The sequence below is a fragment of the Malaya genurostris genome, chromosome 2 (genome assembly GCF_030247185.1).
Source record: "Malaya genurostris strain Urasoe2022 chromosome 2, Malgen_1.1, whole genome shotgun sequence".
Lineage (NCBI taxonomy): Eukaryota > Metazoa > Arthropoda > Insecta > Diptera > Culicidae > Malaya > Malaya genurostris.
In genome coordinates, this window is record NC_080571.1 from 331,318,657 (window position 1) to 331,334,109 (window position 15,453).

Sequence of the window (15,453 nt, forward strand, 5' to 3'; positions counted from 1 at the left end):
AGTGTGTTGGTTTTTTTTTCTGTACACAAAATTTGCACAAATCTGATTATGCCGACATAATGAGAAATTTTCCATATTTGACGATATAAACCGTGCCATAGTGGTTAAAATTTGGTTTTATTAGGTAAAATGCTTGTGAAGCTCGATCCATAACTCCATACTCTTGTTAATGGTAAATTAACATATTAGCCCATGAACATTCAACAATGATTTTGAAACGAAAAGAGTTGTTAATTCTATCGGAATCCATTAAAAACTATTGGAATTTTTAGAAGTAATCGATAAGTAAGATTTTTAGAAGTAATCGATTTCCAGCAGCCGCAGACATTTTTTTTCCTATATATCTAAAAATATACCAACCAAAAATTCCTGTTCTACACATTTGGACATTCGCTAACGGTTAAATTGATATTCCAATCCTACTCCGACACAATAACTGCCGAAAGTTGTTTGTACGATAGCCTTGTTTTTCCCTTGAATTCATAAGATTTTGTTGGAAAAGTATCAACCTACATACTTTCAAAATAATTCTAGAATATGACTATGTATAGTTGAATTCATGAAAACCAACATTTAAATCTTATTCGAATGTACTAAACATAAATACGTCCACTCTTGAATATCTATGAATATCCCGAAATTCTTGACCTCAAAACTGTATAGTGATGAACAGTCGTATGAATAAAATGCTTGATGATGTTTGTAGTAACTTCCCAAAAACAAAGTTCACAGAATTTGAGAATGTAGTACAATCTACTTTCGAATGTGCGTTTTTACTATATGCCGCATCCACACGAAACCGGAAAAGTACCAAAACGGACTCAATGGTTCAGAATCTGTCAATTTTTATGGCTGCGTCCTGTTGTTTACCACTTTTTCTCTAACCACTTGTGCAGTTGTTTATTCGTTTTCATTAGTTTGTTTCGAAATGCGACTTTCAGCAGAACAACGTCGAAAAATTGTGTACAAATGGTGCACAGAACGCGGACTGTCACTGAAAAAGATAGCAAAAATGGAAGGAGTGCCGTGCAGAAACAACCAAAACGTAATCCGAAACAAGAAGCATCGATCAGGCCGAGGGTTCGAAAGCTGTACAACACGATTCTTGCTGGAAATTTGAACTGCATAATCATGAACGACGAATCCTACGTGAAACTCGATTACAAATCCTTGCCGGAACCACAATATTATGGTCTGGCAAGCAATTTGTAGCTGCGGTAAGATTTCGAAACCCTTCATCACCACTGCTTCAATGAACAGGGTCAAGGAATGTTTACAAAAACGACTTCTACCCATGAGTCGAAGCCACAAGGATCCACTACTCGAAATCAACGGTAGAATGGTATACTACCAAAAATGTCACCTTCGTCCCGAAAGATCCACCAAATTGCCCACAAATTCGACCAATTGAGGAATTTTGGGCATTAACGAAGGCACATCTTAGGAAACATGTCTCGGCAGCCGAAACCGTTCAACAGTTCGAAAAAAATTGGAAAAAAGTGTCAAAACTTGTCGCCAAGACGTCTGTACGGAATTTAATAAGGAACGTTCGCCAGGTAGTCTACAATGGCTAAGTAGCAAATGTAGAGAAAAATATTCTGTTGTTGTAGTCCAATATTATCAGTATATCGAATAAAATTTGAATATCTAACACTTGTGAATTATTTACACCGAAATACAGAGACGTCCATACTTTCTGAGACAGTCTTTATGCATTTATTTTTCTTCGAGGTGGTTGAACTGATTTTCACAAACTTAGACTCAAATGAAAGCCTCTCTTACCCCATAGAAAATTTTTGAATTTCATATGGATCCGACTTCCGATTCCAAAATTACAGGGTGCCAAATGAAACAAACTTCAAATTCAATAGTTTGCTTTTATAGAATGATGCGCAAAGATGAGCTAATTCCACAAAAATAGTAAATAAATTTCTCTAGCTTACTGATATGGAAAGTTGACAACCACACAAATATCCCCGGCTCCGGACATATCTAATTTCGATGTAAATAAAAGGTCCCACGATCTTTTACGACATTCCTGAATTTTGTCCGATTTCGGATCCGGGATTACAAAACAATGAGTGTTTGAAGCCGTCATAATAGCGACGTTGCAAAATGAGGAAAACCTCTTATAAACTAATCTCAAAACTTTTACAATGTATAGGTCACGTAAGTTGGTCGGACCGACCTCGGAATCCGGCTTTGTAAGTACCTGGAATAATGTTCAAATCATCCAAAAGGGAACTCACTCACTTTTTTTTCGAGATGATTTACTCAAACTTAGATTCAAATGAAAGGTTCTTTAAAAAAAATCTTAAATTTTGTCCGGATATGACTGCCGGTTCCGGAATTACAGGGTGATAAGTGTATGAAATTCCTAGTCGTCGTATAGAGCTGCAATGTAAAATAGGGAAAAATTCTTCTAAATTTAACTCAAAATTGCTCCAAAAGTCATATAAGTTGCTTTTGCTCATATTGTGACGCTCCTGGTGGACGGATTTGGAAGTTCTTGGCGCCCACATAACGGGAATTTTGTCGGCTTCACGTATGATTTTTGACATTCCGCAAATCGACTGTACTTTGTAAACAATCAACATGGAAGCCGAAAGAAGGGAAAAAAATTGTGCACAGTTATTTGAAAAATCCATTGTGGTCTGCATCTAGGCTAGCTAAACAGCTGAAATTGCCCAGAAATACCGTATGGCGCGTTATCAAACGGTATAAGGAAACATTGACGACGATTCGGAAGCCTCAAGTCAATCTTCGGAGTGGAACTGTCGACCGGAAACTGCGTGGTAAGTTTTTGAAGCCGATTAAGAGGAATCCTAATCTGTCGGACCGTGATTTGGCCAGAAAATTCGGTGCTGCCCATAGTACCGTGAGGACAACTCGTCTCCGGAAAGGAATCAAGTCGTATCGAGCTAGCAAACAGCCAAATCGGACCATAAAACAGAATACTGTGGTCAAAATTCGTGCTCGGAAACTATATGACCAGGTGCTGACCAAGTTCGACGGGTGTCTTCTGATGGACTATGAAACCTATGTCAAGGCTGACTTCGGGCAAATCCCAGGTCAAAAATTTTACTTGGCAACGACTCGGGGGGATGTTCCAGCCAAATTAAATTTTGTTTTTGCCGACAAATTTGCAAGAAAATTTATGATTTGGCAGGGCATTTGCAGCTGTGGTAAAAAAAACGAAAGTACCATCCTGTAATGTTTTGGCCAGATTTGGCAAGCTGTCATTACAGCAAAGCCGTTTAAGAATGGTATGCAGAGAATGTGGTCCAGTTTGTTCCGAAAAACCTTAACCCACTCAACTGCCCCCAGTTCCGCCCTATTGAGAAATACTGGGCAATCATGAACAGGAGACGCAAGGCAAAGGGAAAGGTTGTCAAAGACATCAATCAGATGACGACCTGGTGGAATAAGATAGCTAAAACGATGGACGAAGAAGTTGTGCGCCGCCTAATGAACCGTGTTACAGGAAAAAATCGAGAATTCCTTCGAAACCGTGAAGAATAATTTCATCCGTATTTTTTCTTAAAAGTATGAAGAAAATGCAACATTTGTATAAAAAAGATCTTGAATTAAATAATAAATAAGTGAAATACAGGCAATTGTCTTTGTTCCAATTCTATCTGAAGCAAGCTTTACGAACCGACCTCGGCTATACCGGTCTCCAAAATGCGGCTTCCAGAAATACCGAAAAAAGAATCAAACTTACTAACTTTTCTCCGAAATGACTCAACTGATTTTTACAAACTAAAAGCTCAAATATAATGTATTCCAAAACTACAGTCAGAAGTGTGTTTAAAACCTAAACATAAAAGACTTGACGCTAAAACAAACTTTCCTGTTTCTATTCAAAGAAGAGTTGTTTTTTTTTTTTTTCAAAAATATCAGAGCAATTTTTCTAAGACTATGAGGGATATGAGAATTGAAATTCACTTTGGATATGACCAGCAAAACAATGTCAACTTTTCATTCTTGAAAAATCTTCATTCCAGTCACCTAAAGCCGAGGACCGAAATGCAACGGTCAAATAGATGAATTTGTTTTATAGCAGGCCATGGACAGCTAGAGATATGTTTTACCTTTCTCTATAGAAAGGTAATAGAACTACTGGAGAAACCGACTTTTGATTGAAGCTCCGGAGATCCCTACTGTTATACACCATTCGACTCAGCTGTGATATTTTCTGATCGTAGAAGTGATGTAACCGACTCACTTTTCTCGTAGATGGCTTAACCGATTTCATTTTTGAAAGCTACAATCGGGTTGTGATCCAAGTTCAAAGATTAATTGGCAGTCACTTCCGATTCCGAAAATATAATGATATAAGTGACGTAACTGACAAAACTTTTTTCACTGAAAATACCGTACACTGCACAAATATTTTTTAACTGAAAAAAACTTTGTTTTGCATTAACGGACTGGAGCTCTTTAGCCAGCATAAATAGTTTTGTTTTTCAATAGGCAATTCTGAAACACTCGGACTCTGACAACAACCTAAGAAGTTTAACCACTGAATATTTCTGCAAATATACTCCTGGAATAATGATTTTATACCGTTTGTAATTTGAGGATTTATTAATTTCCATTTATTCCTGCCAATGAAATTTTCAGGACTTTATTAAAAAAAAGCCAATTGTCATACCTTGTCTTTCCAAAACCGATCTAGAAGATCTTTAGAACAGGGCCAAACTATTTTTACCATTTTTATGTAATTTCTATCGAATTTCACCCGGATCGAACTTCCGGTTCAAGAGTTACGGGGTAGAATGTGAAACAAAATAAAGAAAAAGTGTGCTCAATTTTCTCAGACACCGCCAAACCGATTTTCTTCAACTTAGGTATCGTCGTTCCTGGTTCCGGAAGTACCGGAAAAGTACTCGTGTGCTCCAAACTGGAAATCACTCGCATTTCTCAGAAATGACCAGACCGAGCATCGCAAGCTTAGATTCGAATGTAAAGTATTATGTTTCCATAAGTTGATGCAGAATTGTATTCAGATCCGGCTTCCGCTGTATCAAATTGCAACCTGTCACATAGAGCGTTAATGAAAAAACATTTGCGAAAAGTATCATTACAGTACAAGATAAATGTTTTTTTCCAAAAAAATTATTTCTTGCAACATATAGACGATTGGTGGGGAACATAATTACCGATCTTGGGACAAAATTTCATCAAAATCGAAAATGGAACTAACTTTACAGACTAAATTGGATTTTTTTAGAAGGATCTAATTAATTTTACTTCCCAATATTTTATTCGAAATTGAATTATTCTTTGAGTATAACAAGTCCAAAACCTTTTTGTTGGACTTGTCATTTTTCGACTTTCGACAAGTTTTTGTTAGATGAACTTTTCTATTTAAAAGTACCTATTTTACAATGTGAGAACAGTCGGTAGAGAAAATAATTATTCAATTCAAGGTAACACAATTTCATAAAAATCAATAATGGTGTTTTTTTTTCAACATCGATTTTTTTTCGTGTAGTACTGAATTTGGAATTTTTTCAATAATTTTGTCGAAATTTGTCTGATTTTTGGAAAGTCGCTAGTACAACACATTTCCATAGGAATTGTATAATCTCGACTAAATCCATTTGAAAAAACTTTGTGAAAAAAGTTTTGCCTCTTTTTAAAAGACATTCTAGAACAATTTTGGAAAAACAAAACATAAGAAGTGAATTTGTGTTAAAAAAAATATATGTCCTAAAAGCCTCATTAAAATCTAAGTGGGCGCTGCCAACATTTATTCGATTTAGCCAAAGATAAACTCAAGATTACAATGCACTATGGTCCAAAACGGGAAATTAGCGTAATAAAATAGCGCTGCTTTTGATGAAAAAAGTTACTAGGGTGGTCCTCATTTAGATTGAAATCTTAAATCTAACATATTTAATTGAACTCAAAAATGATTTTGTTGTACAATAAAGTTGTAGGATATTTTATTTTAAGCTGCTTTGCTGAAAAACGCATCTCTCTAGTTTTTCATTTGATCGAGTTACATCAATTTTCCCGAGTAAAAGTGGCTCCTGAAAAATCACGCTTTTTGTTCTAACTTTTTTGTGAAACGTTTTACCGAAAAGTTGTCATCAGAAGAGTTGTTAAACTAATCATTGTGCACAATATTGCTCAACCAAGCTTTTTCATATGAACTACCAAAAAAAAGTTATGATTGATTTTTCATCAAAAACTAGTCAAGCTTCTAATATGCCAGATCGATAAAAATGTATCCTATGTGGTTCCTGAAAGGTCAAAATATAAGTAAAAATTTAAAAGAAAATTGGAAGGGTGTTATTTTTTAAACTTATTTAAATTAGTTTTAAAAATACCTTCAAATAACACAAAAACATTGCATAACTCTTAAATGCCTTAACATAGCAACATACTTTCTTCAGCAAAATAATAGTATCAAATTAGTTCTACAAATGTTCCATACATTGTCCTTTCGAGAAATGAGACACACAAAAACTACAGCCGAAAATAGATTTTTTTAAAATCAAAGCACTTCCTGAAACCCAAGAAAATCATTAGTTTGTTAAAATGAGTAGAATTCGAACCAAAACTCATTGCGCGTCGTTTTCCGGCTTTTACAGGCTGTTCGGTACACAAGTGGATGAGAAAGAAGGGCCAGTGTCATAGGAGTCTTGGCACGATGTGGATAAAAATATTTGCATTTTACTAACTTGCACCAACTTGTTGGAATGGTTGTCGAGATCATGAAAATTTCTGTTCATAGATTTATCAAGGCCAACTAGCTCGAAATAATCATATTACACAGTATCTCTAATCCTCAGTTGCTCAAACTCAATTGAAGTAGTTATTTTGGTAATAATTTAATTAAAATAGTTCTGCAATCTATTTTTGGCTGTATTTTTTGTCTGTCTCATTTCTCGGAAGGACAATGTATGGAACACTTGTAGAACTAAGAGATATGCAATGTTTTTGAGTTTTTGTAGCGTTTAAGAGATATGCAATGTTTTTGAGTTTTTTGAAAGTATATTTAAAACTAATTTAAATAAGTTTAAAAAATAACACCCTCCCAATTTTCTCTTAAATTTTTACTTATATTTTGTCCTTTCAGGAACTGCATAGGATACATTTTTATCGATCTGGCTTCTAATGAATATTGATATTTGAAGCTTGACTAGTTTTTGATGAAAAAATAATCATAAATTTTTACTGGTAGCTCATATGAAAAGCTTGGTGAACAAAATTTTGCACAATGACTAGTACAATAACTCTTCTGAAGACATCTTTCCCGTATAAGATTTTCACAAAAAAGTTAGAAAATAAAAAAGGGGATTTTTCAGGAGCCACCCTACTTTTACTAGGGAAAATTGATGTAACTCGATCAAATGAAAAACTAGAGAGGTGCTTTTTTCAGCAAAGCAGCTCAAAATAAAATATACTACAACTTTATTGTACAACAACATCATTTTTAAGTTCAAATAAAACAGTTAGATTTCAGATTTCAATCTAAATGAGGACCACCCTAGTAACTTTTTTCATCAAAAGCAGCGCCATTTGATTACAAACAACTTTTGTGAAATCACCAACCACAAAAAACTAATATTTTATAGTGAAAATATTATTGTCACGCTAATTTCCCCCACTGTGCTATGTCCATACGATTCATAACCGGTGAACGACCAAAATGGTTAAAGCCGGGGTAAATGAATACATGAAACTTCTTTATCATTTCATAAAGACAATTGGAGTTTCAATTTAATAGTTGACCCTTTGAGACTTAGTGCTGACTCCTACTGTGTCCATTAGTTCATCCAATAGTTTAATTTGAATAGTCAATGATGTGATCATACAAACAAACTCGAAATATTTTATGAAATTATCAACAAAAATGTATAAAAATTTTAGTTTATTTTATAATTTATAGCAGTTAATCGTTTGGTTCAAAATATATGATATTTAAAAAATAAGAGAAATATGATCTATTGAATTAAAATCGTTGTGACTATATTAGAATTACATTAGGATAAGAATTCTACGTAAAAGTGATACTACGGCGAAAAAATACTTGTGCAAATTGCCTTAAGAAAGAAACGTATTTATGGAAAACAATACATTCAGCACATAATGATTTCTTGCCACAATTGACTTTAATGCTTCATGGGATGAGGCAATAACAAACTAAATAATTTCTAGGTAATGGTTCTAAGTAGTTTTTACTTTCTTATTGTAGGAATCACTGGATATAAGGTAAAATTGCTCAATATCGTTCATAACGTAGCTTAATATTTTTCCAAACATAAACAATCATTGTCATTGTTACGACGCATCTAGCGATCAGACGATTGTTGTTTTGCTTTAAAAGACTGAAACTGACAGTGAGCCGAGCTCATCGAGGGGTCCTATTCGAATGATACCTAAGAAATCGCGGGCTACTCTATCTTGAGTTTGAAAGCCTGCACCGAAATGAAATTACTTCTTCGGTGAATCGGCTTTCGGTGATGTGACTACCGGTGGAAAGATTTTGATCTTATTTTCTGTACATTGTTCAGTATATAAATTTTGCTATTCATTACCGGTTCATTTGCTTATGACATTTTTATTTAGCTGTACATTTCAAACGGTACTAGAAAAAGACGAAAATTTCACACACAGTGTTTAATTAATTTTTGATGTGACTATCTCTCACTCTATCATTGGGTATCGTTCCGTTATTAGTTTTGTGTAAGAGGATTTATACTGAGCATAATAATAACAAAATTGTCACTCGTTGCATTTGAAATTTTGAGTTGAGATTTTTGTTTTTGAAAAATTGTGAAATTAATAGTGACACTAAAATTATTCACAACCAGCTTTTCAAGTATTTATTATACTTAAAATACACTAGGATAGTTTCATCAAAAAAACATTTTGAACGAAACTGTGTTGGTTTCGCACTTAGCAACGGGGTATTGAGCAAACCGGCTACAAAATTCAGGTTCGATTTTCAATTCAACAACATTGAAACTAGGTTCGAAACTAGCTTCAAATAAATGGTTTGACAGCAGTTAGGGTGGAAACTGGGCTAGGTTGGGCATCAACCGAAAACGACATTAGTATGAACAACGTTAAAAACCTTTTCGGCAAATTAAACATCGATTTGAACCCTTAACAAACCTAGAATTTCAAAAGGTTCCATCTAATTTTTCAAACGTCACTTTTAATAACCGCATTTAAGAAAGAATTTTGACTTACCTGTTCAACAACACATTTCGGTTGGAGCAGTACTGACGGCAGCGGCTGCGAAATCTGCAATTGCTGCTGCAGTGGCTGCTGGTTCTGCAATTGTAGTTGATACGACGGCTGCTGGACACTGTCCACCGGCTGCTGTTGCTGCTGCTGCTCCGGATAGAACAGTGAGTTCCCGAATTGCAGAAAATCCTGTGGCATAATGTTTTCACTGAGCTCATCGATGCTGGTCATGAAATCCAAACCCGGATCCAGGAACACATTCGACAGAATCATGTCCGGATTGAAGTCCGTCGCGTCGAAGACGTCGATCATTGAATTTCTGTGTTTAGAAGAAACAGAAAATAGAAATTACTTTTTTTCCATTTCTTCAAGATTCACTGAAAATTTTCATACTCTTTCATTTTGGGCTGATTCCGACTCCGCTCAGTAAGATGCTTTTCTTGAAATCGATTATTGCTGTCTCTCCGTTTTCTTGAACCGTGCCACCCACTCCGCAAGGATGCTTGGACCGGGTGGTAGATAGGTTTTTCCCGGCTTTCCGTTTGCCGCCGTTTCTGTCTTAGTCTTAAGCAGCGCGATAGCGCAAGTGTTGGCTCGAGTTGTCGATGTATGCGTTCACTGTTTTTGTGTAGTTTTCTTTGTCAGTTCCCTCTTTTCGTTTGTATGAGTTTTTGATTTCTTTAGCAAATCTTTCTTCTGATTGTTAGTTTGCCTTGGGAGGGTGACTTGATTTCTTGATCTTTTGCTGGGCTTATCAATATTGCACTTTCAAAAACAATTTTCTACAGAGGTTAGCATTTTTTGATTACTTGTTTTAAGATTGCAACTTACTTATTACACAAGGCTATCGGAACTATTTTACAATTTTACAAATTTTTCAGGCGAGAAACTTGATTACACTAATGTCACAATGTTTTAACACACTTCAGTCTCATTATTCACATAACTTAGTCTAAAGATTCTCATGTTTCTGAGAATACCGATTAATTTGTTCTTCACACATGGCTCGATTCCAGTGTTTCAACAGTTGGCCAGTGGGCACAGGACAAACCCGGACACAAAACGTGACGTGGAGAACCGACCAACGTCTTAGACGAGTGACGACCGTTTGAGCTTCATTCCGTTCTTCCTTCTTAGCAGGCAAAGTTCGTCCCATCGAGATTTTTCCTCCTTCGCATACCACTACCTACCGGTACCGGTCAGAAATCTTCATTCACTTCAACCCCCACCGAAAAGTACATAAGGCTGGACCTCCACCCTAGCGAAATCAGGAGCAGGAGTCAAGTTCGTAGTCAGTGAGGTTCGAATAAAATTTCGTATGAAGAGAGAGAGTGTGTACACTTATTATCACGAACGCTCTCACCAATACCACGTCCTGCTAGCACTACTAGCCCAACTATTTAGTTCACATGCTGGGGATGGCGTTCACTTCGTCCTTGGTAGATCATCAGCAAACACGGTCCATCCTCGGTCCTACTGCAAATATAGCAAAGAGAACAAATACACTATTTTAGTTTAACTACTCGACAACAGGTGACACGCTGTACGGATTTATGCGATTGCAGAAAGCCAAAGCCTCCTACTCGTTCGATTCTCGAACGAAAAATAAAACCCGATTCAGATCACTTGGGGTGGTCAAGTCGCTGCACTTCGGAAGATCGTCGCTTGGGTTGCGTGTGAAAGCATAGGGTCGAAGGAGGCAACCGGAGCACACCGTTCCAGAGGCCCACTCGGCGGGCATCCGTGCATCCCACCCCGAAGGCATCACACGTGGAAAGTGGGCACACGAGGAATGTGCTCCCGATATGTGAATTGAAATGCGTTCATGTGTGCACTTGCAAACTCCCATCCCAGTCAGTCTAAAAAGTGCATTTTATAATAAATGACATGCATCGCACATGCCGCCTTCACTGCGCGCTTCTCGTCGTCGTGTCCGTCTTGGAAAAATGCCTCGGTGTTTGGCTGTTATACTGCGATGGTTGATTCTGACGGCATGTGGAGCGACAGAGCGAGAGAGAGAGAGAAAATGTATACACTGAGGTCTTTTTTTATGCGGTCTTTTTTTATGCGGTTTTTTTTACGCGACTTTTTTTATGCGAATTTTCAGAGTTATGCGGTTTTTTTTTTATGCGAAGTTTCAGAGTTACGCGGTTTTTTTTCTATGCGAATTTTCAGAGTTATGCGGTTTGCCCTTCTGCGGTCTTTTTTTATGCGAAGTTTCAGAGTTATGCGGTTTTTTTTATGCGAATTTTCAGAGTTATGCGGTTTTTTTTATGCGAATTTTCAGAGTTATGCGGTTTTTTTTTATGCGGTACGTAAATTCGCATAAAAAAAGACTTCAGTGTATATGTATACAAAAGGCTACTGTTGCTGTTGCAGCAGCATGAACTTGAGTACAAGTGCGTTTCCATTTATGATCGGGATGCAGTTCTGACAATAAACCGGGGTGGGTACCAATCTTCTAAACTGGTTCGCCCTAAAATCGTCGTAAAAGACCTTTCTATGACTTTCTATGCCTGATGACAAAAAATTAAACATGCTTTGAAATTGCATCTCACATTGCACTGAAAAACAGTATATCAAGAAAAAATATACGTGTTCTATCAGTTTTCCAACATTCAACCAGTTTACTGAAGGAATCACACATAAATATCACAGAAAGTAACACTGTAAAAAAACGTTACTATGGTAACACCCAAAAAAGCGTCATTATTATGATAGAGTTGTTGTTTTTTCTCGTATCTTTCAGAGAAGCATTCGGCGAATGATTTTTGTGCTCTATGCTTTTTTTCAATTGTGATAGGTTTCCTCTTGAGCCAAATTAAGAGCTCGAAACCAGAATGGTTGAGTTTTTCCCAAGAACTAATTAATGTTCAACAGAATATTGAACAGTACATCAATATAAATATGATGCCAGTGCAGATGCCTCTAATAAATAAAAACTACAAGGATCTGCCCATGGAGTTGTTCGAGCCTTTGATGTGGAACAAGGCAACCAAAATTTCTAGTGATCTACAATCAAACAGTTCAATCAATCGTCACACTTTTGAATCCGCAATTGCACGAGAGTCTGATTAGATTGATCTTGATTAGGAACCAACACAGAACATTGGTTGTCTTCATTTGTATTTGTTTTATAGCCGACGAAATTACACCAATATCCCAAATGTATGCAATTATATCTTTGAACATACTTGCGATTTCGATATTTAAGTTTCTCTTCGCCAAGCTAGTGTTCAATTTTTGTGTGCAAGCAGTTGTTTTTATAGCGTTAAGTTTCTCTGCCATTCTGCGATTTCGGTTGAAGCGATAAACTTTTTCTCATTATCAATCGAGTTCATCTTATTTAAATTGGAAATTAATCTTAAGCACTCAAAATTTACCCTGGGGTAGATGTCAATTTCTCAGGTGAAACGACATTACATGGGATTTCATTCAATCTTGCATGACACAAGATCAGAGCATATCAATTAAAGCTTCAAATCGTTTTATGGCACTTTTTGTCTAGTAACAACCTACCTTATAAATTCGCGTGCTTCCAACAGCTCCTTCAAAATCGTCGTCTATGTCAGGGAAATCCGGTATGCCGGAGATTTTTAGCAGGCAAAATAGAACACTGCTCGCTACTAATCAAAATGTCAATCATATATAAATGAAAATACGTGGCTTGATACATTCAAATTGAAACTTAGTAATATTTCCAATCAAATGCACCCCTGTATAGAAAATAAAGATGTGTTCCACATCAAAAGTGGCTGGGTAGTGTCAGATACATAACTGAATGACGTGAATACGAATAAAACTTACACGTTTCTCCACACTTCTAAATATCTAAAATCGTTCTCATAAGCTGATATATTTAGTACATTGCGCAAAGTTTCATTTCATTACTTCCAAAATTGTAACGGTGCACCTATACTAAAGTACGACGAATTCACGATACACTTATTTTAACACAGAACACAAGAGATCAAAAATTGTTAGCCTTTAACTAGCCAATTTATTGATGTTCAACGTCAACTGCGCAAGCTAGAATGAATGAAACGTGTTGATTTTTACAATTTTAACCTACTTAATTGGTAACGCGAGAATGCAATATCGAGAAAGACAAACAAGCGTCATGGGCTTTTCTCTTTAATACTCGTTGATACCAAACATTTTATAAAACTATAATTTTGAGTTACTTGTGCCTATTTCATGCTTCTGAAAGTTATACCATAAATTGCTGATCATATTTCTAATAGATTGGAGAAAAAATTATGTTGTTGGATTAAGTACAACAAGAAATATTCCCGACTTAAATTCTTTCTTGTACACGGTTGTTTTTGAAAAGGTCCCACATAGCCAAGTAAGCCGTATTCACGACAAAAAGTAATAGTATGGCAAGCGATTCGAAAATGCAGAAAAAAAAATTTCCGAACCATTCGTAATAGAAATGGTCGGGTAAGCAATTTCTTAAACCCGAGCCCGGGTCGGGTCGTACCCGATCGAAAATAGAAAAAAAAACTTGCCCATTAAACAATTTTCTTCCAAGCTTGAACCCGACCCATACCCAATAAAAAATAAAAATGTTCTCCCGTACCCGAAAACACTTTGAAACTCGGGTTTCTATAACCAAAACCCAAAGAAATTTTTGGGCTCCAACCAGACCCGTACCCGGCAAAGACTTCGGGTCGAATTTCGGGTACAAATACCCAAAGCCGACCATCTTCATAGTCATTTATTAGTAGCTCATCAGTGTTGCCAAGTAAAGGTCGGAAATCAGCACGTAAAATATTCAATTTGAAATATACTCGGACCAGCTTGCATTTACCTTATTCTCATATTTAACTTTTCAATTCACCAAACAGGTTAGATAATTGGTCGTATTTAACGTATATTGTGCTCTAGTAACCTTCTCCGAACCTAGGAAAAGAACAAGGTTTTTATTTGATATCTACTAATACCACCAACAAATTGGAATAAAGGATGATTTTTAACCGGTATAGGAATTGATTTTCAAATTTGAGAAAATTGATTAAATCTTTATTGGAATCGATAGAACGATCAATATAAATAATTGTTTAAAGATGATTTCAAGGAAATGTTGACCGCGGTACCGGTCCGGTGAAAGGTACTTCAGGAATAGATTTGGTCATTGTTTCGCGTGCCGTGTAGGATGTGGCACCGTCTGGTTGAAACCACATGTCCGGCATGTCCAATTCGTCCATTTTGGACAAAAAAAAATCGTCAATCATAACACGGTAGCGTTCGGCATTCACAGTAACGTTTCGCCAATCGTCACCTTTGAAGAAGTACGGCCCGATGATGACACCGGCCCATAATCCACACCAAACAGTGACTTTTTGCGAAACATTGGTAGCTCTTGCAATGCTTTTCTGCTCTTCAGATGCGCCATTTTTGTTTGTTGACGTATTCATTCAACCAGAAATGAGCAATCAACAAATCCTGATAAATTTACATAACCAGCAAAAGGAGTCTTTTCATTTGAATCAAAGTTTATGAAAATTGGTCTGGCGAACGCAAAAATCGATTGATTTTAATTATTTCGCACGATCTCTGAGAGAATTGGGTGCACTGTTTTCCGTTTTTTGCGCAATTTACACCGTTACTCTGGAACGGCGAGTCAAATCCGGGTAAATTCCATTGTCGCACTATGAGACCTGTCATTCGAACCTTAGCATGTGAAAATCGATTAAACGGTCTCGATGAAAGTCAAGTCACTTACACTGAGGTCTTTTTATACACGGGCAATAATTACCGAGCAAAAAAAACCTTCGCGTTTTTCACGCGCAAAACTATATAATTTTCCATGGATGCCAAATGTCTAAGAAATCCATGAAACGTCCAGATCTGGTTTAAATCTAAAAATATTTTTGAAAAAATCGACTGGGATATTCAAAACAGATTTTTTTTATGCCAAAGGTCTTAGAAATACATGAAATGTGCAAATCTTGTGTAACCTCAAAACATATTTTTATGAAAAACATCGAAAGTTTTTCTGGGTGCCAGAGAGTCAGACTTTAAGTCGGTAATTTAATAATTTCGGAAACCAGATCTCGACGTTTCTCTAAGACATAACAGAAGAAACCGGATAACTGAGTGGAAACATATATTGAAGAAGCTAAATGAAAGAAAAACTAACAGAAAAGATGATTTATTGGAAAAAGATACGCTCAGCGACAGGACTCGAACCTGCGTTCTTATGCAATCCGTGCATACGCGCTACCATTTCGCCACTCT

General features: G+C 36.4%; 1 protein-coding gene across 2 annotated transcripts in view; it reads right to left on the minus strand.

Annotated features, from left to right (window-relative positions):
• LOC131431564 (zinc finger protein 271-like) overlaps positions 1-10,680 on the minus strand; it is a 118,984-nt gene extending 108,304 nt beyond the window's left edge. For both annotated transcript variants that reach the window (XM_058597363.1, XM_058597364.1), the window contains exons 1-2: positions 9,604-10,680; positions 9,214-9,529 (exon numbers count right to left, since the gene is read on the minus strand). In XM_058597363.1, coding sequence (XP_058453346.1) covers positions 9,214-9,529; positions 9,604-9,611 — 324 coding nt within the window. In that variant the 5' untranslated portion in view covers positions 9,612-10,680. The remainder of the gene's footprint in view (positions 1-9,213; positions 9,530-9,603) is intronic.
• Positions 10,681-15,453: the final 4,773 nt, after the last annotated feature.